The sequence below is a fragment of the Cyprinus carpio genome, chromosome B18, assembly GCF_018340385.1.
Source record: "Cyprinus carpio isolate SPL01 chromosome B18, ASM1834038v1, whole genome shotgun sequence".
Taxonomy (NCBI): domain Eukaryota; kingdom Metazoa; phylum Chordata; class Actinopteri; order Cypriniformes; family Cyprinidae; genus Cyprinus; species Cyprinus carpio.
The window spans coordinates 2,702,203-2,728,179 of record NC_056614.1 but is presented as its reverse complement, the minus strand read 5'-3'; the positions used below and the strand labels follow the sequence as shown (position 1 = coordinate 2,728,179).

The following is a 25,977-nucleotide window of genomic DNA, read 5'->3' as shown; positions in this document are numbered from 1 at the left end:
ACAGTCCTCAATAAAATGCGTTGCACACATCTAAATATTTGGTTTGAACTGTTCTGGATCACTGTTGTTAATACAACTTAACCACTCATTTCTAGTTGTGTCCTCTTTTGGAAGGCCAAACAAAGTAGTTTCTCTTTCACAAAGAAACAGCATCTCCACAACATGGCATCAGCGGCAACAGCAAGAATGAAAGTTACGCCTTCTTGCTTTGCGTGAACATTTAGGCGGCATTATGCAAATCTTCCCACATCGTGACGTAGAGATGTGGGGGCGTGTTTAAATGAGGCATTTTAGGAGGGCGTGGATGAGTCTTAACTTTTATAAAGAATCTCTTTGGGTTTGAGACTTTAGTCTTTGGAACTTTACAGATCTTCTTTATGCACCAAGAGCTTGTAACACTCCAAAGAGAAAGGGAAACTTGAAATTGCATCATATGACCCCTTTAAGGGATCTTAGGAGGCAAAATACTCCTAATTATGAGAGATTTGCAATTTACCGTGAGACCCCTAAAAAGCGCTGTCATTACTGTTAGTACAGTTTCTCTTTCCAAGTCAAGACAGTAATTGATGGCTGATGGGCGATACGGATTTAATAGCGTCAGAAGCTGATCTCAGCACATTTCTCTACAGAAGCAAGCACTGTGCGTTTATCCCTCGATTTATTTCAATATAGCTTTTTATGTGGCTAAATTTACACCTTCAGAAGTGATCTCGCTTCCAGTTCCTGCTTCCAGTCTCCACGGAGCAGCCATTTGAATCTTTGCCAGTGAATGACCCGTGGCAGCATATTGATTTTTACAGCATTCATCGATATGATTCATGTTCGCTCCAGAGAATTCTCTGTGACATAATCGTCATGCACCCTCGTGCTCTCGGGGCACTCAATACCAGCAAGTCCATTTTCTATTTAAAGTGTTGTTGGCTTCGAAAAGCATATCTGCTTTTCAAACCGAAAGGTTTAACACAGCATGTGTGTTTGTGGTTGATTGGGTTTATATAACCGACTCCACTTGTTTAGAAATGTATCACCCGTTGTCAGATTGAAAGGGTGTCCTGATATCACCTATATCTCTTCGAGTACTGTGTGGTATGAAGTCCAACCTGTTTCTGAGCTCTACCACGGGGCTATTGCTGCAGCCATCACTGTAATCTATAGCAATGAGGCTTGAAAGAGGGATGTACTTTAACATATTGCTGTAGAAAGGAGTGAAAAACAGACTGGACTGGACTAATGGCTTTTAAGTCCTTGAGCCTGGCTGTTGAAATCACTGTGCCAGAAAATGCCAATTATTGCCTGTTGCCTCATTGGATCCCATTTACTTTTAATAGACCATGAAGTGTCTCTCATTTTCCCTATTGAGGAGAGAGCAGCAGACAATTATGGTGCAATGTGTTTTATCTGCCCACATACAGCTTTTAATTTCTCTAAGTTAGTGGGCGACAGAAAAGAGGCAGGATAACCCAAAAAACAAACATTTAATAAGCCATCAAAACAGACTATGCCCACATCATTTAGTAGACTACTTTGGAAAGTTGTTTTGAAGGTCTTTCAAAAATATGCCGATATTTCATTAATTAAGTTTATTTACTATATAATTTTAATTTAATTTTATTTATTTTTTTTTAAAATAATAATATATAATATTTCAAAATAAATCAATTAATATTTCAAATATATTTTTTTGAGAAGGTAGAATTGTTGTTCCTCATTCTGTATCTGTGCAGCTCAAGAATAAAAAAAAAAATGAAAATAAAATTCCCAAATCATCCATTTAATATTTCACTTGTTTATTCTAGATGTCAGCAAGATTAAATGGAGAGATTTTCACTTACAGTAAGTCTCATGTTTTTTTATAAGTGATCTCAAAATAATCTCATATGCCTACTTGAGAGTTTCAGAACCTCTCAAAATGTGATTTCAAAGACTGTAATCAGTTTCAATATGAACTCGAGCATTAATTCCATATATAAATAACCTAGTTATACTATACACGTAACTGTACTCTGCAAGTCAGTATCTTATTTGTGTCAGTCTGAGAAATAAGTTAAAACTCAGATGAAACTTTGCCGAAAACTCCATTATGCCTTCCAAATGAGCAACCATTGAGCAATATAATTAACCTTGGCAACTGTCAGGTTACAATTTAAGGTCTGTAATGTGAACATATAGCCAAATCAAATGCTGTTTATTGTGGCAGCGAATCAAAGCAAGGGAAGCAGACTGAGTCATTTTAATGGCCACTGACTTGGTTTAGTACTGGGTTTATTCCTGATGAGAGATTGATGGGTTTGTTGCAGGCGGCATCTATTGCCACTTAATGCCTAGCTACAAATCTAGAGGTCTTATTTCTCAGATGGATGCAGAATATATGCACTGGCTTCTAATGATATTACTAATTTATCACGCACTATTAATTCACAGTAATGTGCCAAATCAACTTCTTCAATATGGCTTAGCATTGACTATATATACTACATTATATATAATAATAAATTATAGAAATTATTTGTGTAAGCAATATTAGAATACATTATTTATTTATTTATTTATTTATTTATTTATTTATTTGTGTTACTTACTGAGTGGGCCACTTCTCTCCACTGCTAACAGGGGAGTTACAAAAGTAAATAAATAAAAATAAAACCCTCAATAGAAATTTGATAATAACATTTTTGACTTTGAATGCTTGAAGTAGGGATTTATATCTTGCAGTGATCCTGGAATAAAATGAATGAGAAATCCTACCTAGTCTTTGTGCAAGCAGACACCAGTAAAATAACAAACAATGATTAACTGTGATCTAGAGATTACATCCACCCACCTGTATCATTATCTGAGCCGGGCCCTTGTATACAAATGCACTGCCTTATAAACCTAAATATTGTGCCTATCAGTGAGGTTCGGGATGATACACATTTCATCGCTCCTCTGGACACCTCTTAGATTAATATATCATTATATAAATCATGCATGCTTCACCCAAGAAATGCACAGCAGAGGATGTCAGAGAGAAAAATTAAATAATTCTTTCATTGATCACAATGAATCCCTAAGACAACCTGTGTCAAGCAAAGCAAACAATATAAAATAGCCCCATTAGAGTTAATGAATCCATCAGGACAGAAAAGGATTAGTCTTTATGTCAGATCGATGGAAGGGGGAAAGGGGCCGTGAATGACGCAGTGATTAATGGTCAGGGGAGTGAGCGAGTGTATCTGGCTCAAACCGAGGAAATGATTGAAATAAAATGTGTTTATTACATACACAACTGTGATTTTCTTCTATTTGGGTTGTTTCTGAAGATTACCAAGGGGAACCAAGATTTGGATATATTTTGTAGAAAGCAGGGATGGTAAAGTATGGTACTTAAGTTCCAAGTCAATACTCATCAATACAATTTTAAGAAGATTTAATGATACTAAGGTGCTATTCCAGAAAGCAAGAATAACTTACGGTCACATATACCTTGAACTCTCATTTGATTTACCTAAACCTTGCTTACTTGAGGTATGCTGTTTCCAAAAATGCATCCAGGAGTAAGTTCAGCCAACTCCTAATATGTTTAAAGGGGACATCGGATGCCCATTCTCACTGCTGTGTGTGTGCACTTGGATGGGTTAAATGCAGAGCACCAATTCCGAGTATGGGTTACCATACTTGGTAAATGTCACGACTTTCACTTTCACTTTCACTTTTTTTTTACTTTCATTTTCCACAAGTTGGCATGATTCGTTTGGGTCTTTATGAAATGTCAGTAGCACACTTTGGTTAAAATTCGTCAGTGGTTGTGCAAACACCCTTTTTACCTCGAAAAATACATGCCTGTTAACAGCTAGCCGTTTAGGTGCATGTCTCTTTAAATGATAATGAGCTACTGCTCACCTACTGCTCTTTTTTTGTCCTCATAAACCATATAAACACACACACACACACACACACACACACACACACACACACACACACACACACACACATGGTAAAATATGGTAAAATAAATATTACATTTCATATTACTTATAATATCCATGCCCACTGGAGTCTTGTCAATAGGTCACACATGTGCTGCTGGCTCTGAAGTAAACTAACCCTGGAACAGAACTTGCTCTAGAACAGGTTATGTTCAGAGAATAAGTTGCTATGGTTGCTTACATACCCTGAAAGTTACCTCTGTTTTAGAACTTAATGCTGAGTTTATTCTCTTCCTTACCCTTAAACATACCCAGATTTTTCACATAACCTGCTGTCTGGAATGCACCCCAGCTCTTCTAAGTTTTAGTGGTACTGTTTTGGTACCCCACATTTTTTTTTTTTTTAATTTACTTTCTGATGTTTGCTCATCATCTTTCTGTTCCGTTCTGTTCCGTTCCGTTCAGGCGTAACCAATAATGAAGGGAAAAGTTAATCTTCCAAAATAAAGCAGCGATAATAATTATATTACATTATATTATATATGTACTGTAAGTTATTAGTCCCTTGTCTAGGGACATATATATGTTAGGGCTGTCAAAGTTAACACGTTAGTAACGTGTCTGCTCTGTTCAGCATGCGTTTCAGAGGAGCAGTGCTTTTAGTTAAACTAGGGCTGCGTCTCACAGAAGCATTGTCAGCTCAAGTTGACTATAGCTCTGTTGGTTTCAATGGGTGTACGATGTACCTAAGTTTAAGATGCTTTTGGAAAACACAGCCAAGGTCGTTGCTTCTCTAATTTTACATGCAAATACAGACCAAACCACATCACAGCTATTGTCTTTATCTTATGTATATTTGATTTCATCAGACAACGGCTCGATTATAAATCAGGATTTTTGTTCAGATTAACATATTGGAAGGGAGAGCTGGTGACAGTCACTATTTCATATTAATTCAGTTGTCTGACAATAGAAACAGTAAAATATAACAATGAAAACAAATGTTTTATTTAGAATTTGGCTGCTTCAAATTACAGTATGTAGGCACAGAGAGGCAAACAAATGTAATAATAAAAGTACATTTTGCATGTTCAGAAGAAGTGAGCTGCCCTGTCCCGCAAACAATGTAAACAGGCTTGTGTAAGTGAATTGCTCAGTGCAACGAAAGAGAAGTAGGTAATGGGAACCTGGAATTTCATTGTTCTTTTATTTTCATGTGTCTAATAGACATGAACAAGTTCTTTGAAAAACATCTATGACCTATGAAACATGTCTAGTCTTCATGCTCTGTGTTGAGTATGGTTTCACTTATAATAATAATACATTTGCATAAAGTATCCATATTTATCCATGCCAATGTTGATTAGAGTTTTAAAAATGTGAAAAGTATTAATTTAAGGTACATTAAGAAAAGATAAAAGAGTGCGATTAAGTTGCAATTAATCACAATGAAATATTTTAATTGACTGACAGCCCTAATATTTGTGTGTGTGTGTGTACTGATTAATAAGTAATATCCTATCACCTATCCTATTTTATTTTAGCACTTGTAACTAATCTATTTAATATTGTTATTTAGCTTTGTTAATTATTATTAATAACTTTTCACTAAAAACAAACACTTTTTATTAAAAGTTTACTTAACAGTTTTTCATTGCATCAAAACTGATATTGAGAATTGTGAAACTTCAAGGCATTGATATCAACTACTGAAAATTTGATGTGAAAATCCTCGTAGCAATGGACATTTGACATTTCTCTGTGACTATAGAGCTTCCTATAGATTTTTCTTTCCTTCCCTTTTTTTTTTTTTTTTTTTGCTCTCCCACAAAACATTGGCTTTGAACTGAGCAGCACAAATCCGAAAGCTACTGTTTGGATTACTGATGTGCCAAGAGTGTAAATAAACATTGCATCAAAATCGGAATCTGCATGCTGCTCGGCTCTTTATGTCCAAGCATGCTTGCGCCGTCTCCCTCTCTGGTTCTGTTTGGGTATTCATGTTTACACCAGCAATGCACACAATGCATATTCATGACTTTTATTTGTGTGTTTGTGACAGCCCTGAGCTGATGTCTTTAATTAGAACCAGAAGCAAAAGGACCTCCACGAAGAATGTGGGGACCGATATGAATCAGACTCTTTTGTCTGCTGATTTATTAAACATATTGTTTGCGATTTCTCATTATAATCAATGTTCTCCCGAACTGAAACCGCACTGGATGAGACAAACGTCTTCCATGAATAGCTGAGTAGGCTGATATTGAAATGTGTAGGGTTTGTATGAGCTGTTGTACTTGCCCTTTTTTTTTTTTTATGTGTGCAGCTGCTAGCTTGGAGTACATAGTCGTAGATGTGTCAATTTTCTTTATTGGACGCAGTGTTACTTGTTGACGTAGGCAAGACTGATAAAAGGAGCAGCTGTGCAGAGTTTTTTTTTTTTTCTTTTTTTTTCTGTTAAGTGTCATTCATGTCAAAGCAGTGCACCTCCGCCCTTGTACCCGAAGCTTGCTTTTAAAGTGCTCTTTTGTCTAAAGCACGGGCTCTCTGCAACTCAAAAAAAAAAAAAAAAAATTACATGCCATAAAAAAGAGAGCGCAGAACTTCATTGAAATTCTTCATGGCCCTCTGAGCGCTGGCCCGCCATTGATCCGCATAAAGAGCTAGATGGGGCTGGCTCGCCTCTGATTGGGTCGGCCCTCGGCTCCCAGCCGTGACTGTTAAACTGCAGCTGATGTGCCGTTAAGTGCCGCTCTCTGTCTCTCTTCTCATAATCGCGAGTCCCGCAAGCACAGAACCTCTTCTCACCTCCCAACCCCCACCCCCGGCTTCAATTCACCCTCTCTTCTCTTCTTTTTGACCACTTTTAAAGCTCTTCTCCCAGTGTTTACACTGCCAGGGCCTGGCTCCCAGGAGCCTGATAATGATAAACTTGGGAGTGCAATGGATTTATCAGGGCTCAGTTGCCTATTGGGGTCTAATTAAAGGCCACTATCAGTGCCAAAATGGCATAGAACAGCAGCCACTGAAGGTCAGAGGCAAATAGACCTGTGATCTCCAGTGGAATACATATTTAATTTTAAGGATAAGCCCAGCAACTGTTTTTAAAGAGGCCAGCTGGGCTTTATGTCATGCTTTGCACTGGAAATATCCCAGGACACGAAGCAGAGCTACATCTGTGATAGGAAAATGGAGTAAAACGTTGATTTACCCTTTATACTGCTCACCGAGTCTAGGGAATTGTGCTATAGCTTTGAGACTTTTCTTAATCTTCACTTTTCAAAATGATGCTTACACCTGCTCTTTCCCCACAAGGATTTCATGCGCTGTAATCCACGAAATCCAGTGTAAATGTCATAAAGGGGGACCAACTGTTTCCGACCAATCTGAATATGAAGTTTGTGATGCTCAAAGTCTGTAGGCGGACAGAATGGGAATCCAATGGTTGTTAGCACGAATTAAGCAATCAACTTAGCCAAACAAGCAGCACTTTGCAAGTGGGGAAGAGCCACACACTTCACAAGCTATTAACCGTTAAAAGTACTTAAGAGGTTATATTTTAGTTGCTCTTGTCTTTCTATGCCTGACACCAATTGGACAGTTTTTAAAAAGTAATCACACCCTCCAGCTTAAACTTGTGTACCAAAGTCAGCTTTAATTAGCAAAAGCTTTGTTTAAAACCCATTTGGCCATTTGAGAGGCAGATGAAGACTGGCTGCTGGCTGAAGTGTAAAATTCAATCAAATTTGCTGGAGCTGTGGACACTTTTGCCTTTCACGGAGTCATTAGAGTAAATTGTTTACATTTTTAATCTAATCCACCCATTTCTTTGGAGAAATGACCATCTTAGACCAGTATGAATGTCCATGCCCATTTTGGTTGGTTTATGCAGGTTAGTGTTAGTCTAGCAGTTGACGCTTCACTGTTTTGGCTGGCCATCTCTCTTGTGAAGATGGTGAAGCATGGTAAGGATTGTCAGCCCACACTGTCTATCTTGTTAAGCTAATGAAGTGGGTCGACTAGCATGGTCTTTCTTTTAAAGTTGTTTAAGCAAGTCAGCCAACACAGTATTTCCTCTGATTATGGTTAAGGTACCAGCATGGTTGTTCTCGTGAAGCTAGTTAAGTTGGTTTAGCAGCGTGGTTTTTCTTGTGGAGATGGTGAAGCTTGATTTTGTACAGTTGGTTAAGTTAAATCAATGGCATCTTTCTTGTGAAGCTAGTTTATACGATTGACTATTACAGACTCTCTTGTAATATTGTAAACCTAGATGACCAGGATGGTATTTTTTTTGTGAAAATGGTTAAGCTAGTCAACCAGCATGGTCTGAAGATGTGAAGATGGCTAGCAATTCGACCAGCATAGTTTGTCTAGATAAAATTGTTAAGCAAATCTACCCGGATGTCCTTTTCAATCTTACCAAGATTAAGTTAGTTAGGAAGCTTCATTGAAAAACCAGCATCACAATCAAAACCTAAACTGGTGATGTTTTCACTGTTTATGACATTGTTACCTATAAGTTCTCTTCCAACGCCCAAAGCGAGGCCATCTTTGATCCAGAGCACAACCCCGTGGTAACCAGGGATGGAGCAGGGGAGCGTGACCGGCTGACCAGCCACAACTACCAAGTCTTGAGGCTGCTGTGCAAACCTGGCATTCACTCCTGAAACAAAAGAGACAAAAACAGAGACTTAAACTTTAATGTTTTAACTAACATTCCACTTTAGAGCTCCACAGACATCCATTAAGAAGTGGTTTAATGTTACACAATCTAATTTAAAGAATTTATTCAATGAACAACTCTCAAGTACTCAAGTGTGATTAGCGTGCAATGTTGAAGTGCACCAAGGGCCTCTCTTCAGCCTGTCAACACGGCATCTTTCACACAGAAAAATACCTAAAGCAAATGAAGTTGAACTCCATTAGAGATGAGTGGCCCAGAAAGGCTGTCAGCAATAACCTCCTGAGACCCTCTTAAAGAAAGGTGTCACAGATACGAGAACATAGAAAGTGAAGGAGAGGGAAAGAATATAGTGCAAAACCGACAGCCTTCAGAATAAACAGTATTCCTGTATCTATCCGCAGGCGGGCACGAAGATACCAGCACAAAGATACATGTCACTCGGGGGGTCCAGGTTTGACTGGTTAGCACTGACAGCTGGCCCCAAAGATTTCTGTCTCCAAAGGGAATCTACAGTAGTTAGAAGACAAATGTCTTGTATTTCAGACTCCAGTGGTACATATTGCATGTGCAGTAACAAACATGCACGCTCAAAAATACAATGGTTGACATCGGCTATCAATATTGCAATGAGCTGTCTCAGTGGAGGGATGACGAGTTTCTTGCTGGCAGTACTGTATAATGGGAGTCACACTGGCAGTCATGCTGAACTCTGCAGCTGTCCCTGATGTGTGCCTATCTAGAATTGGAGAAGATGGCTCATATTGCTCATTCCACTCTAAATCTCAGTGTACTGTTTAATCAATACTCATTTCTGTGGAACACTTAACCCCCTCTCAGTTTCTTGATGCACTGTATGTGTGCGTGTTTCTAACTTAGTTATACTTTACTAAAAATGTTTGCAGAAATAAGCAAAATTTGACAAAACAGCCTTTGGGAGATGTCTTTGGCTTGTACTGTAATTAACATATTCAAAAGATATTTGAAAAAGTACTAAGATATAGGGAAGTTGTGGCTTAGTGGTTAGAGAGTTTGACTCCTAACCCTAAGGTTGTGGGTTCGAGTCTCGGGCCTGCAATACCATGACTGAGGTGCCCTTGAGCAAGGCACTGAACCCCCAACTGCTCCCCGGGTGGTGCAGCATAAATGGCTGCCCACTGCTCTGGGTGTGTGTTCACGGTGTGTGTGTGTTAACTGCTGTGTGCACTTTGGATGGGTTAAATGCAGAGCACGAATTCTGAGTGCAGCATAAATGGCTGCCCACTGCTCTGGGTGTGTGTTCACGGTGTGTGTGTGTTAACTGCTGTGTGCACTTTGGATGGGTTAAATGCAGAGCACGAATTCTGAGTATTGGTCACCATACTTGGTTGTATGTCACATCCATTCACTATGATATATATATATATATATATATATATATATATATATATATATATATATATATATATATATATATATATATAACTGGCTGTTTTTATTTATTTATTTAGTGCCTCACAGCTTGATAGCAGTTCAATTAAAAATAGTACGTCTTGAGAACATTTTCTGTTCCGCTCTGTCAAGCAGTTTATGAGCACACGAACATGCAGCATGTGAACGCACCCAAAGAAACATGAACCTAATTCAGTATAATTATACAGGTTCGAGGCTGATTCATTCAGATGACCCACTGACAAGTCAATTATAAAAATATGTAATCTTGCACATTCCTGTTGGAGTTAGGGTCAGTCTGTAGTAATTATCTTTATTTGGAAACAGTTGGGCATTAATAGTCAGCTATGGAAACGTCTCTGCAGAGTGAGCACTAATACCTATAAAATATGACATTTTCTAGATTAATGCTGAATTAAACACACAGGCAGAAAATAATAAATAACCACAATAAACCAGTATGACTTCAATAATGCAAAAAACTCCGATTATTAAAAAAAAAATCAATAACACCGTCCTTCCTCCATCAAAAAAAAAGTGATGAATGGCTTGTTAAAAGCTAAACACAAGTCCACAGATTGATTTATACAAATTCTCCCTGGCGAAATCCTGCTCCAACAAGCTATTATTAAATCAACAACCGCAAAGATGCACTATGAATTCTTATAAATATATTGGGCTGTTCATCTTTGAAGGCTAGCAGGCTTGCCTGGACACTGCAGCGTCTCTCATTCCATCGTTTCCTGTGCTGTGAGCTGGTTTATATGTATGACCTTGTTTGTGTGTGTTTGCTGTGAAGGTCCTCGGTAGATGACTCAGGTAAGCTTGCAGAGACAGTAGACGGAGGAGTTTATCTCACTGTTGTGAATCGCAGCAGACCCGCTTCCAGGCTGCCGGGAGACATCAGGTGTCCGCTGGCTTGTCACGTTATAGGAATACAGAGAGTAGATGAAATCTTGTGCTTGTTATTTTTTGTTCTCAGCTCTTCTACTATGAGTTGTGTCTTGTTGTCTTGTCCATTTGGTGCAGTAATTAATTGACCCCTCCGCTGTTATTGCACTCAGTGCGCTTGTTAACCCATGACGTCCCTCAGTACCCACGACCATGTCAGCTGAACCCCGACCAACATCACAAACGAGTTTGATTAGGAGAAGACTGACCCTCTTTGGACTTGGATTCCAACACATTTCTAATTATGATGATGAATGTTAATTATTTTTAATATGGGTAAAGGCTAATTAGAATAACAGAGTAGAAATGGAGAAATTGTTTTTTCGTGAATCTCATGACCTCTGAACTTTGCTGTAAGTTTTTAGTTTCGGTCTTTCACTCACCTTTGTGAGTGTGAGTGTAGATTCGAGTGTGAATCCACACTCACACTCGCAAACGTGTTCCTATTTTAGCAGCGCCACAGAGATGGAAAATAGTGGGTTTCTATTGGATGACACATTGACAAGGTGTTTCCTCACCAAAACTGTATATAGCACAGTGTTTGTTAGGGATTGTAAAGATTAAATGAATAACAATAGGAAATCTCACAGTTCTAGCATAGTTTCAGCCTTTTAATAGTTAGCTACAGTAGCAACTCTTACAGTTAGTGCAATGAATTCTTGTGTATTAGCAATAGTGACATAGACACTCTTTAACTTAAAATGGCAGTTTTAGCTGAGACAGAGAAATATTTGCTTAGAATTCTTCAATAACAGGTCATTTTGGAGTGGTAAGCAATATGCCATTAATTTTTGTCATTTGTCATTTGTCATTGCCATTAATTGATGTTTAGTTGTAGCATGAGCATGCTGTTATACTATTTGGTAATATTCAAAGTGGATGGCATGTATGGTACTGCACAATTATGACAAATCATAATTATCAATTATTTCCTTTGACATTGTCATCATTATCATTCATTTTGATTAACTGCATTTGTTTAATACTATTATAATGTTGTAATGCCTAAATTACATGCAGTTACTTCCATTTTGTCACACCCTTGGACGTTCGGTTGTGTTTTCATCCCCTATGTGCTCAGTGTGACCCAGTTTTTCCGCGTGTTTGATTTGTCTAGTTAGTTCACCTGTGTCTTGTTTAGCATCCTCAACTGTCTGTCCCTCATTAGCTACCCTATTTTAGTTCTGTCTATTCTGTTTGTCATCGTGTGTGTGTGTGTGTGTGTGTGTGTGTGTGTGTGTGTGTGTGTGTGTGTGTGTGTGTGTGTGTGTGTGTGTGTGTGTGTGTTCGTTCCTGCCCTGTTTGGATTACCCTTGTTGTATAATCATTAAAGATTATTGTACTTTTCGTCTTCGTCATCCCGCATCATTCCACACACCGTGTTGTGACACATTTATCAGTTCTTGTCTTGAAAATAATTAAATACTTGAAATAGTGCTTGTATGGGTAAAACCCTGTAGCAGTCTGTGTTCAGTTCCTTTCAACACTATCCTTTACTTATTTTGTCTTCTTCTTCAATATTATTATTTTTAATTTAATTTTAATTATCTTTCTACCTCAAGGAATAATAATTATAAAAGTAAATTTTGTTATTTAGAATTTTAAGCAAAATATTTATGATGATCAGTTTAAACATAATGCAGCATGACTAAAATGTGATTAATTTTTTTAACTACCGTAATTTTGAGCAAAATATCTGTGATGATCAGTTTAACCATAATGCAGCATGACTAAAATGTGATTAAGTTTTAACTGACCAAAACTATACAAAAATTCCCAGACTTTTAGTCAACTAAAACTTGACTAACAAAAAACAGGACAGGTTTACTAACTTTGTTAAAAGTTAAAAAGGGACAAGTGACAAAATTAACTCTACTACTACTACCACCACTATCAGTGTGGTCACTAACGGGAAGTAGAGGTCTGGTCAGGGAGGTTAACATATCCTTCCCAGTGATCTATAAGCAGCACTGCACCACTTGGTGTGTCCACTTGGGCAGTAAAACACTGGCCTGTTTCATTTCCTCCAAACTACCTCAAGCTGCAGGAAAACATATGTAGGTCAGTCAAGAGTGGGATGTAGAGAAATGGGTAAAGAATAGCTAGGGTTGAACTGGGGGTTTAAGTTCGCCCACTCCGGTGTAGGCATTTGCGCACGTTTCGAGCTCGGCGACGCTTCGGTCACATCTGGCAGCGTTCCGCTTGGATGCTCAGGCAGCCGGCCTCAGAGCAGACCCTTCCTTCTTCTCCCCCTCATCTTCTCGGCATGGAGACTGCCAGCTGCACAGGCAGCCATGCGTGGAGACCAGTGAAGTGGAGGCAACAGATTTCTGCACCCTCCCTCATACGCCACTACTGCTTTATAATACCCCATGATCAAGAAAGCAAAGCTGGGTGAGGGAAAGACAATCGAACAATAACAAGCCGTGTCCAGTCAGGGTGAATGCAGACATCTTGCTGATTATGAATGATTAATGCTGATGTACCAGTGTAGGCAGAAGTGACACTAACCCTCTTTATAAATGCTTTACTTAGTGTGAATGGTAAACTATAGAGAGCCCTATTACTATTACTCATTAGTATAATAAAAAAGGGTTACAATAAAGGTTACAATAAAGTAAAAGGTTACAATTAACAACAGAGTGCAAACCAATAAATAATATTAATGAAAAAAAAAAAAAAAAAAATATATATATATATATATATATATATATATATTTAGATATAATATTGCAATTACTGCACTCTTTCTGGGAGCAAATAATAATAATAATAGACAAAAATATCATCAACATATGCTTTGGATTTCGCCATCTTTGATATTCGCTGTAGTCACCTTTTGCTGTGGCATAGTCTGTCTGACATAGTCATAATGCCAATGGGATGCAATCTTTTGAAATGAAGATGGTCAAGTGTAGCATGTTGAAATTCCAGGCATGTGTCCAGGATCTGTTACTCCTGCAGGCAGTGCCTTTCTTCCCTCCAGCTGCGTACAGACGACCGTACCATGTTCAACCTGACTGCTCTTAAACCTGAATCTCTTCACTTTCTGGTACAACTACACCATTCAGGTTAACACATTCTGAGTGAATGGGGTGTCTGGACAGGAGTGCCCTATTTCTTCACAAATTGCATCAAATTCTGTCCTTGCCCTCCCAGGCTACATCTGAGTCAGACTATGCGTGGTTGGGTTGGGAATGTCTTCAAGTTCTGAATGGAGGTCACTTTGGTTTGGATGGTAGTAGTCTTGTATTACCAGATGTCCTAGAGCTGTATGAAGTAAGCAAATCAGAGTAAAGCCTACTAGATTGAGAGTTTTGTGTGAAATATGGGTCAGTGAATGGACTGTAGGTGGTCTGAGATATAAATGATAAATTATAGGTTTTCATGCAATAAAGGAAACTATGATCATGTGGTTACTGTAAATAGATAATTAACAAATCATCTGTCACGCATTTATGCTATACTGCTATCTTGAGCTATTTGTAATAAAAATATGGTAATAAAATATTTAATTAATGTGTGAATATCATTACTTTCTTGAATGTAAAGTAAGTGCTACAAAATGATGCAATAGCTTGAAAAGGCTATTTAGTTGGCGTACTAAGTTTTTTTATTTATTTATTTTTTTTATTTTTTTATTTTTTATAATATGTCTGTCTAGAATCCAATTAAATCAGAAGTTGTTTTGTTCTTGTAGAACATATTTTGTTTCTTTACTGACAACATTTGTGGGATATTTGTTTTACAGATTTGTTGAGGGACATTTAGGTAGTGACACATTTTGAGTTATAAAACCTGACAGTTTGATTTTGACAGACTTAATAGCATTTAACCTAGAACTACTTTTTAATATCACATTTGTGAATGGATTGCCACCCATTTACATCATAGGGCTGTAAAGGGTGCTACCCCTTTAAGAAAATAGCTGCGAGGTCTATTATGTTATTCCCCAGCAGGGAGTTAATTAGCATTCCTGCCTCCTGTAATATTGGTGATATGCCGTTAAGAGCGTAAAAAAAAAAAAAAAAAAAAATGCATACCCAACTGTCATAACCCCTTAACCACCAAAACAACATTATCTGAGTGTCAGTGTATCAGGATTGAGTTGATTTAGTGTTGGCTGTTATAATGATGATGTAGAACAGATGGCATGGAAAGAGATGAGGCTACAGCAGGGGTGTTATTACCTCGCAGGTTAGTTCAGCTACAAAATTGTTGTTTGAAAAATTATTTCTAAAATTAAATATCTATCTATATCTATCTAAATGAGATATTCACTTAAGATGAATGAGATTAAAATGTATTAATTGGCCAGTGCTTGTTTGTTTGTTGTTTATTTATTTAACATTATTATTTTTTATTTTATTTTTTTGCTTGCATTTTTACTTATCTGTTTCTTTATTGCAGTAAGTACAAGTGTATGCTATGCCTTAAATAAGACAATACATAAGCCAACAAGCAAGTTTTAAGACATGAAGACAAACGACTTATCAATCTAAACGTCATATTCATAGCTTATAGATTTAACCCCTCGTACTTTAGTGATACAGAGCTTCCTTATTTTTCATTACTCTTAAACTGTATGCACATCATCCTGTCATGCATTTTTATTTACCACCACTTCTTTGTTCTTGTCTCTTAAATCACTCTCCTGATTTGTTTCTTTATCTATTTAGCAGAAATTATATACTTCAGCTTTACTACAAGCCAGATATTCATATTTACAAATCGATATTTTAAAAATCTAAACAGCTTGATCAGAATAAAACCCCAGATGACATCTGTTATCCAGTGCATGTTTTCCCAAACTATAAAGTAAATGTGTTTAGCCAATCCCAGCAGCCTCCTCCCTCATTCTCTCTCTCCCTCTTCTGTTTGCACTTGTTCTTCACACCTTGACAAGGTTCAGCAGTCCCTTTAGACAGATTGGATTATGGGTATGCTTGTTTAAGTGAGGGGAATAGACAGACTCAAACTGATGAGCCAGGGATCATTACGGGCTCTGTAATGTTTTCATCTCACTCTGTGGTAATTTGTTTACCCTCCAACAGCGCTGGCAGTCCACAAACCCCTGCTCTATTTCATCTGGCAATAACAGAGATGTGACGGCCTGACGCTCTCAAAACTCACCCTCTGTGAATCATGACAAAAACGACTCTCAGGGCAGTATGGCATAGCCACTCGAAGAGACTAATCAGTGGCTCTACAACACCTCGGCTGGGAATGCACAGACAGACAGACACACACACACACTCCTAATCAGAGGATATTACCTCTCTCTCCATCCATTCCCATATTCCCAGTTCCTTTTAACCAGGAAGTGTGTGTGCGTTTAGAGGATGTGTCAGTGGAGTACTGAATCGGTGAGTGTCTTAGGCTAATGTTGCAACCACAGATGTTTGTCTCCATTAAGAAAGTCTAATTAGGGATAGGAATTCCAACAATTCCCATTCCCAAACTCTTTTGTTAACGATTATAATGAATGAACATTTGGCAATAAATGCATAAAATTCTGTTGCAATAAATTTGCGAAAGTTCTTGCAAAAGGTGTTTACACAAACTTTTTAATGACTTTTCACAGTCATTTTTGACATAAATGCAAACCAATAACTGGCCTTAACTATATACATAAACTAAATAATACCAAACAAACAGTATATTTAAATTGGCAAAACGTATCATGTGTATATTTATCTCACTGTTATTTGTTGCATCTGTTTGATTCAGTAAAATGAACTGGCTTATAAGATTAATTCAATCGGCAATTGGTTGCACATTGCTAGCTGTGCAGTATGTCTTTGCTTCATGTAAAATAGCTGGTACATTGAAAGTAATTCATTGCGTTGTAAATTTTTGACTGACTAAAAATAACATGCTCAAAAGAGTAATTTGTTCAGGAATCAAATTGCAGTGGTTGCACTGAACATTTTTTGATTCTTTAAAAAGAAGGGCTTATGAGAGTCAATTGTTTATTAATCAGGTTGCAGGAGCCACACTGTATGTTTCTGTTTTTTATGAAAAGTAACCAGTTTATAACAGTTATTCATTCAGGAATTGGATTATAATGTTACATTGTACATTTTCATTCATTAAAAATAACTGGGTCATTAAATGAAATTGTTCGACAATCAGACTACACTGGTTGCCCTGTATGTTTTTGATTCACTAAAAAGTATATTGTTATAAAAGTCGTTAATTCAGGTATAGAATTAGAGTGATACCATTGTTAGTTTTTGTTTCACTATAAAAACACAAAAAATAAATGACTTATTTAAGTAATTAGTTCAGGAATCTGACTACACTGGTTACGCTGTACGTTGCTGATTCACTAAAATGAACTGGCTCATTGTTCAATGCTTGCATATACTGTATATTTCTATCATGACATCTTTCAGAAGATTTTAGCATGGTAGTGGACATTACAATGTTAATGTATATGGTCTTAGCGGAATAAATCTGCTACACTGCTGCTGCTATTGGTTATTGATGTAGTTGTAGATTATTGCTGCTGCAAGGATTTTCAGGAACTTGCTACTGCCAATGCATATGGCAATACAATGTTGTAAGTATTTAAGACATGCTGCTGCTCTATAAATACTATATAAAATAACCCATAGCAGGTCTATACAGGTGGAGCTGGGGCAGGTGGAGGGTTTCAGAGGCAGCAAGCTCATTGGCTGCGTATACAACACGAAAAAATCAGCTTGTGCCAAGTCGTTTAACACTGTGAATATTATCAGTTATGTTAAGAACCAATCAGCCTGCACCATCTAGAGTTTCATGAAAGAACTAGACATTTTAAAACAGAACTAGTTGTAAATAAGGCCTGTGTAAAGTTGTAGTTACGGCGTCCACCAGCAGGGGCTGACTGCCCAACACTGGCCTCGCACTCTCTGCCACAGATATGGTTGCACAGCATGGTTAAGCACCCTCCTCTATCCATCAGCACCCATGGGCACATGTTGAACTGGAAGCCTTCATTTAGCCAGTGGCAAGAGAAGAGCGTTTCCTAATCCTTGCTGTTTACTACTGGGACAGTATGCCGTATTGCCCCTAGACTAATTATAGAAGGCTAGAAATGAATAAATCTCACCATTATTGTGTTTTCTCTCTGTGCTGTCTCACTAAACCTGGCTGAAATTAGAAATCGCCATACACACTGCATTTGTCGGCTTTGTGTCCTTTGGCTCAAAGATGAAAAGCCCATCACGGAAGACAGATCGACAAATTAGACCAGCGGCAGACACGGTTTCAGTATGTACCTGCTGGCTCAGACTCAGTGTTATTTGAAGGCAAAATAACAGGGACAGCCCTGCTGGAGCTCAGCTAATCCAGACCTGGGGACCCAGGCGAATGCATACTCAAATGGTGTCTGAGCCAAATGATGCTTAATTGAATTCTGCCTACTGGGCCGGAGCTGATGGCCAGATCAATCAGCACCCTGCATCTCCCTCGCTGTAGCCGCGGAATCCTGCTTTTATCTGAGCATCATTCTGCCTACATTGCTAATACCAGTCACTTAAAGCTTAAACAGCCTCGTAGACGACTCATAGACCACTTCCAGTGACCAGTGCCTCAGTTGCTAAATGTAAATGAACCTCTCACCTCAGGCATGATAAGAAAATATTACTTTGCATTACGATTACTTGCCTGAAAGGAATGAATATATACAACCTACAGTGCTATTACTAATTATAGTACTATGGCTGTACCGTGGTATCAGATGGTAATACCATGGTGCCATATTCACATTTAATGATATTTAATGGTATTTTAAGGTATTTAAATGAATATAATGATGATAAATAGGGTTATTAACTAAAACTAAAACTTAAAATAAACAACTAAAATAAAGTATTACAATTACTTATTATTATTATTATTATTATTATTATTATTATTATTATTATTATTATTATTATTTATATATATTTTTTCTGATAGACACATTTAATGAAGTTAGCAAAATGTAATAAAATAGTAATATGTTTATAGTAATAACTGTATTATTTATTTATTTTTATCAGTATGTGTGTTCCCTGGGAATTGAACCCACAACCTTTTGCACTCATAGCGCAATGCTCTACAACTGAGCCACAGAAACTATTATTAAATGACATGGTTTTGATAATACATTTTGGAAAAAATAATATTTCACCAGGTTTATGTATGTACGCGTACAGTGAAAATGTAAACGTGTGTTTTATTCCTCAAATAAAACAATACATCACAAGCAAGTTTCAGCCATGGAAGAAAACGTCATACGTCAATCTAAACGTCATATTCGTAGCTTATAGACTTAACCCCTCATACTCTACAGATCCAGAGCCTTCTTATTTTTCATTAATCTCAAACTGTATGCACATCATCCTGTCATGTATTTTTATTTACTGCCACCCAGCACTTCTATATTCATCTCTCTTAAATCACTCTCCTAACCTTGACCTGGATGTGTTTGTGAGGAAGAGCTTTATGTGATTGACAGGGAAGATATATGCCCATGTCCTTCCCTGTGGGGGACGGAATTGTGCTTCTGGCCTTAGACATTTCCCGCCAATCACTCAAGGCCCTTGCTAATCTGCGCACGGCATTCAGCTCCAAGGTGCAGGGCCTGGTTGACGATTTTAATTATCTGCTGTGCAATCACTGATTGGACAATGCAGCAGAAGTGTGGAGAGGATAAACAATTAATCAGCAGAACTGTGCTTTGAAAGCTTGAGCTATTGTTTCTCACAGTCAGGATATATTATTTTTATTATTTAAGGAGAAAGCATTTTAGGGTACCCCTATGGTTTGAGCTGTTTGAGGTTGATTTTGCATTCTGAAAACTGTCATGTGATTACATTTTCTGTTGTACTTTGTTTCTGTTGTTTCAATTGTACTTTGTAAAACTGATAAATGCTGTAAGCTGTTTGTTTCTGAGCTGAATTGAATAATTATGTCATTAATTACTCATGTCGTTTCTGAGCCTGTATGACTTACTCTTTTGTGGTATAGAAAACAGAACATTATTCTGATGAAACTTTATGCTGTTAATCTCCATACAGTGAGTTCAGTGAGTCGAGATTTTAATTTTAGTTTATTTATTTATTTATTTGTATTTTTTTTTAACTCAACGGACACTACTGTATGAACACTGTATGGTAGCATCTGGCATTTAAAAAATAAAATAAAAAATAAATAAAAACAATGTTATTTGTTACACAGAAAAGCATAACATGGATCTGGAATGACATGAGGTCGAGTAAATGACATAATTTATTTGTGGATGAACTTTTTCTTGAAGCAAATTGTTTTAGTATCTAACTACTATAAATCAATCGTACAATGACACACACAGTTGTCATCTTTACTAACTGTCTTACATGCTCAATGTAGCACCTAAACATAGGTGCACATGTTCAATACTCCTTAAAAGTCCTCCACATGCACACCTTGAAAATCTGCCAGAGATCTTTCCAGATTGATGAATACATAATTCATATTGAATTTGGGGTCAGTGCTACATGAATTGGTCTATAAGAGCTCATTCATTTCAGAGAAGGTGAGGGTATATAGCTGGGTCACTGCCACCACAACAGATCTGATTCTATTAAAATGCTCATTCTGTGATTAGCCAAGAGGGTTTTTACTGTGTGCATGTGTGGGAAGATGGTATTTCAAGATGCAAACAGACATATGTTTGTATGGACAAGCAGAAAGTGTGAGAAGGAGGACAGTATGTACTCTGTTGCCATTTTCTTGAGGTCAAAAAAGTAGAATTATATAAAAAGCATCAAAAACTTGTTCTTCCTTTATGCTTATGTGGAAAGATGCCATTTCAAAATGTGAGTTTGTGAGAACATACATATGTTTGTGAGGACCATATGTACTGTCTTGCCATTTTCATGACGCCATGATGATTACACTTGACTTCAATAGTCTACTTTAGATAATCTACTAACTATAAGTAACTAATATAAATGTCAACTTGCTCTGTTTACAATATTAGTAGACTGTTAGGCTAGGGTTAGTAAAATAAGTTGACATACTTGAAAAGTTACTTAAAGTCAGCTGAATGTTTGTTGGGGACCATGAAAATAGTAGAAAGTCACTAATAATTTAATGACTGCTCATTGACATGTAGTTGCAAAGTTACTTCTAGTTCATATAATGTTTAAAGTGGACGATCGAAATAAAGCGTTACCGATACATGCAAATACATATGGAATTGCATTAAAAGAATCTAAAACTTCATTGTTTTACCTCATTAAAAGCTAGTACCTTGACTCTTGCAGTCTAAACTAGAAATCAGATGAGATGGACACAAGATTAAGACTAAAATGTGTTTAAATTGCCAAACTTTTTTTTTTTTTAAATGAAGTCCTATTGCACCTGGAGGCACAGCACCTGAACATGATGGAAGTGAGCTGCTTAAAAATCCAAATGGTGCTGACATCAAAAAGCAGATGGTAATTGCTTTCATCTCCATCCATCTGCTGACGTTTCTGGAACGTGTAAATTACATTTGATAGCGCAGAAGCGTTTTTGAAAAGGATGCCCATTAGGGGCCTTTACATGATGGTAAAAACCAGAAGAAATCATTATGGCGAAATTTGTTAAGTGTGGAACAACCTGGTTGAAAGTGTGGGCTTCAATAGTCCGACTGCACAGGCTTTGAATGTCATGCAGATTTCGTCCCTTTGAATTGCGGAGGGGTGGGTGTTGTCTGTAAGAGGGCTGAAAGGGCCCCAATGAGCCCCTTGTCCTCCTGCGAATCATTAGATGGATCGTGGAGATGAAATTTCAAGTTCTGGATGCATAAGTCTCCCTCGTAACAACTAGGCATGCTTTATCACCATGTACACACAAGATCCTTCAGGCTCAGCTGGCTACCGCAGATTAATAGTCAAATAAACATTGCATGCTGACAGTGGATAATGTAAGATGAGGCTTCGGTGTGTGTGCACGGGTTTGTATCTGTTTGTGTCGACGGGGATTGTGCTCATCTTTCCCTCAAATCTGAATGTACAAACTCATTTCCTGTCATGCATTCTCGAGTAAAAACAAATAAGCCAACACATGATGGGGCTGGTCTGGCTACAGTGCGATGGCTTACGTTCTAATGAAGATTTGTCTCCTCTGCTGAAAAACACACAGAGCAGTCAGAATAAACATCAGCAAAGAAGCCAGCATATTTATACCCCAGTTGCACAAAGCATTAGACACAACAGGACAGCTGCAGGGTGAAATAAAGATGGATTGCATGTGATGATGGGCTCTAAAAATTATAAATGGCAGATAGAAGAGGCCTGGGGGTGTTGTGCTTTTCCCATAAGCCACTCGGAAAGAGACACAGGGGCATTCGCGGTGGCATCAACTATCATAAGCCTTTATTGAATCTTTTTTTCTTTCTTTCGTTTTGGTTCGTCTTTCCTCCTGATCTCATCAAATCTTTCCAAAGACTGCTTCTAGGCTTCATAACCAGAGAATGGCATAGTGTCATGTGGCATCCACACTTTTATTAATCCTGGTTTGTTCGCTCTTGATTGTAAAGCTTCGGATATTCTCTCTGAATTTGGTGTTTCTTGTTTTGGCTTCTGGTGGGTCACTTTCAATTTATCACAATAAATATAGCTCTGTATGAGAGAAAAGTATAGAGTGACCTTTTATAAAATAAACTGTATAGCTTGTTATTTCAGTTGTACAAGTGGAATATTCACAATGCCAAAACCACTAGGAAAAGCAAATAAAATGAGCGTTAGTGGAATGATGTCAGCATACGAAAATCACATTTGTTGTAAAATGCTGCAATGTAAAAAAAGGAGTTCAGAATTTAAATGTAACCTGCTCTCAAATGACCCCGGCGCTGATACTTTATTCACTCCCAGTTAACGAGATAAAAGAGCACTTTTGATGTTCATAGAATTGAACTTTGAACAATGTATTCCCATTGCTTTGGCAAAGATTAAATATAAAGATAGATCAAAGCTGCATGAAATAAAAACCCTAAAGGGTAGTTCATGTGGTAGGGGAAGTGAATACATGGATGAAAAATAGGCTACATATTTTTAATCAGTTAAAATGTAATCATCCCTTAGTCAAACATATCGGCAGATTAATTTGTTTTATTAATAGTTATGTGACTTTGAGAGATGGAATCTGTGCAACGCTACAGACACATTTACAAGGCATTTTATCCAAGTTCCTTATCACTCCCCATAATAATAATAATAATAATAATAATAATAATAATAATAATAATAATAATAATAATGATGATAATGATGATGATAAGAATTATTATTATTATTATTATTATTATTATTATTATTATTATTATTATTGTAATTGAATGCTAAAAAATAATTTGATTTTACTGGGCAGTTAGCAAAAAATTTAAATAAAATAAATAATAATAATGATAATATGTGTATATATATATATATTTCTGAGTGTTAAACAAATGCAAGAGTTATATATATATATATATATATATATATATATATATATATATATATATAAATAATTTCTGAGTGTTAAACAAATGCAAGAGTTAGAAATTTGACATTTAAACTTTAATTAGGTATCATATCACAAAAAATGGCCAGCAAGCAAACAAGAAGCATTCTTATTTCATTATTTCAAAGAAAAGCAACAGAAAAAGCAGGATCTAAAATGTCTTTGTTTGTTTAGCGATATCAGTTTGGCTGCAGTCTGGATGCTAGATGTTAATTTGCTTTCACAGGAAGCCTGACAGCTGTGCTACATACAGAAAGCTGACATAAACACTGAAGTAAGGAATCAATGCTATGGAAATGATGGATCTTGTCGTCTAGTCGCACTGGTGTAAAATGCAGGTTTTACACCCTATTTACACCGGACGCGAGTGGCACAGCCTCCATATGGCAACTGAAAGTGCTGCTCTTTTTGCTACTTTCGGAGTAAATGCAGACAGAAGAATGTCTGCACAAGGCCAACGAAACATTTTGTTTTGTTTATATATATATATATATATATATATATATATATATATATATATATATATATATATATACTGTTCACACCAAACGAGTCGACTCAACTGGACTGACCAAATTTAGCAATGTGAATGGCCAATTTCTGTGGACAAACATAAAAAAAAAAAAAAAAAAAAAAAAAAAAAAAAAACCTGCAGTACAATGCTTGTCTGAGTTCTTATTCAAAGATACAAATAATCGACAGTTCTACAAATGCCGCTTCTAGGTACACCTATTTTCGTTAGTCACAAAGGCGTGTTATTTCAGTGAGGTTGTTTCAGTATTCCCTTCACCATTACAAAGAGAAATTAAGATATGGTGTGTTAACTGTTTCTCAACGGATCCCCAGTCACTCTGAGCAGAGAAGTGCGATCTTTTTTTTTTTTTTTTGGCCTTCATTTAATTGTTACAGTAGAGAAGAAAAGCTGCACAGGGAAATCGACAAGATGAATTGTGTCAGCAATTAAGTGTAAGTGTTGATGATGGCTCTTCAGTTGCCGCTCAACAAAGCCGTGCTAATGCAGTCCACCATGCCATCTTGTTTTTACACCGGGGAGGCCATTTTATCTTTGAAATTAATAAGTTTAAAACATTGTTATTAGACAGTGTCTGTGGTAGAGCGACCAGATATTCAAACTCCCAAAACATCTGCTGGGGAAAGAAGGTACGGCCCACAGGTGTGCTGTTTGATTTATAACTGAGCTGTGCGGCATGAATGAATGGGGGCCTGCTTTTGGTTGCTTATATATTGAGAATGCCGGAAGATGACAATCCATCTCTCAGCAGGGAAGATGAAAGAAAAAGTGGGAAAAGAAAAGTGAGAAATTCTCACACAAAACAATTGGTGGCATCGACAGACAGTGAGATGAAGACTGTAAATATGTTGTCTTGTCAAAGCTGTGAGATGGAATTGTCACAGTGAATCCATGTCCACAAATTAATGACTCAGGCCCCATCCACACGGAGAAGCTTTTGGCTGTATACTCATAAATTTTGTCTCGTATAGGCATTTCGTCCACACAGATCCACGTTTTGGGAGAGTGAAACCAATATTTTTTGAAAAATTGTCCCAGAGTGGATAAATCTGAAAACGCCACAGTTGCATTTTCGTGTGGACAGCGAATCCATATATTTTCTGAAACGGTGATGTCATCAGCCCACAACTCGCCCCTAGTCAGACACAGCTACGTCACATAACAGCAACAAAAACATGAACAAACACTGAACATCTGTCTTTTTATTAACTAAGTCTTTAGTAACTAAGTAACCAAGTCTTCTTCTCTGTTTTGGTGTATCTCTGTGGTAGAATTACAGCGCCACATATTGGTCTGGCATGTATACTACACAACATTTTGTCTCTTTTTTGTTTTTTTGTGTAAAAATATATTTCATAATACTAGAGATAAGGGGGAAAAAAAAAAAGATTGGATAGGGAAAGCCTCAGAATATTGTTTATCACTGTTCAGTCTGTCGAACAGTGTCGTACAGAAACAGTTGCGTAAGTTGTGTGATTGACTTATATTAATTCTCAGGGGTGATTTCATTCACAGAGAAAAGGAAAATATTTGTTAAAAATATATTATGAACATGTGCCAAGTCCTAAAATGCACTCTTTGCAATCAGGTTTCATAATTGGAATAATTGGTTAAATAATTATGAATCCTTTTGTACTTTTTGAAATAAAATGAATGTACTATGTTTTAGTTCAAGTAAAAGTTATTGAAGTGAAAAAAAAAAAGGTGAAACTAAAAGAACAAGTTGAGTTTATAGGAGTTACATATAGGAGTTACAGAGGTTTATAAATATGAAAAAAAACAAACAAACAATATATATATATATATATATATATATATATATATATATATATATATATATATATATATATATATATATATAATTTTAATACATTTTAACACATTTATTACTCCAAAACGGCATTAAAAACATAAACCTAAACAAGTTGTGTTCCAAATTTGAGGTTGATATCTCAAAAAGTCTGTTAGAT

The 25,977-nt window shown here is 36.9% G+C and overlaps 1 protein-coding gene across 9 annotated transcripts in view; it reads right to left on the bottom strand.

Annotated features, from left to right (window-relative positions):
- The window catches only part of LOC109073896 (kin of IRRE-like protein 3), a 196,828-nt gene that overhangs the window by 66,513 nt on the left and 104,338 nt on the right, over positions 1 to 25,977 (bottom strand). For all 9 annotated transcript variants that reach the window (XM_042743450.1, XM_042743451.1, XM_042743454.1 and 6 more), the window contains exon 2: positions 8,422 to 8,571. In XM_042743450.1, the coding sequence (XP_042599384.1) occupies positions 8,422 to 8,571 (150 nt within the window). The remainder of the gene's footprint in view (positions 1 to 8,421; positions 8,572 to 25,977) is intronic.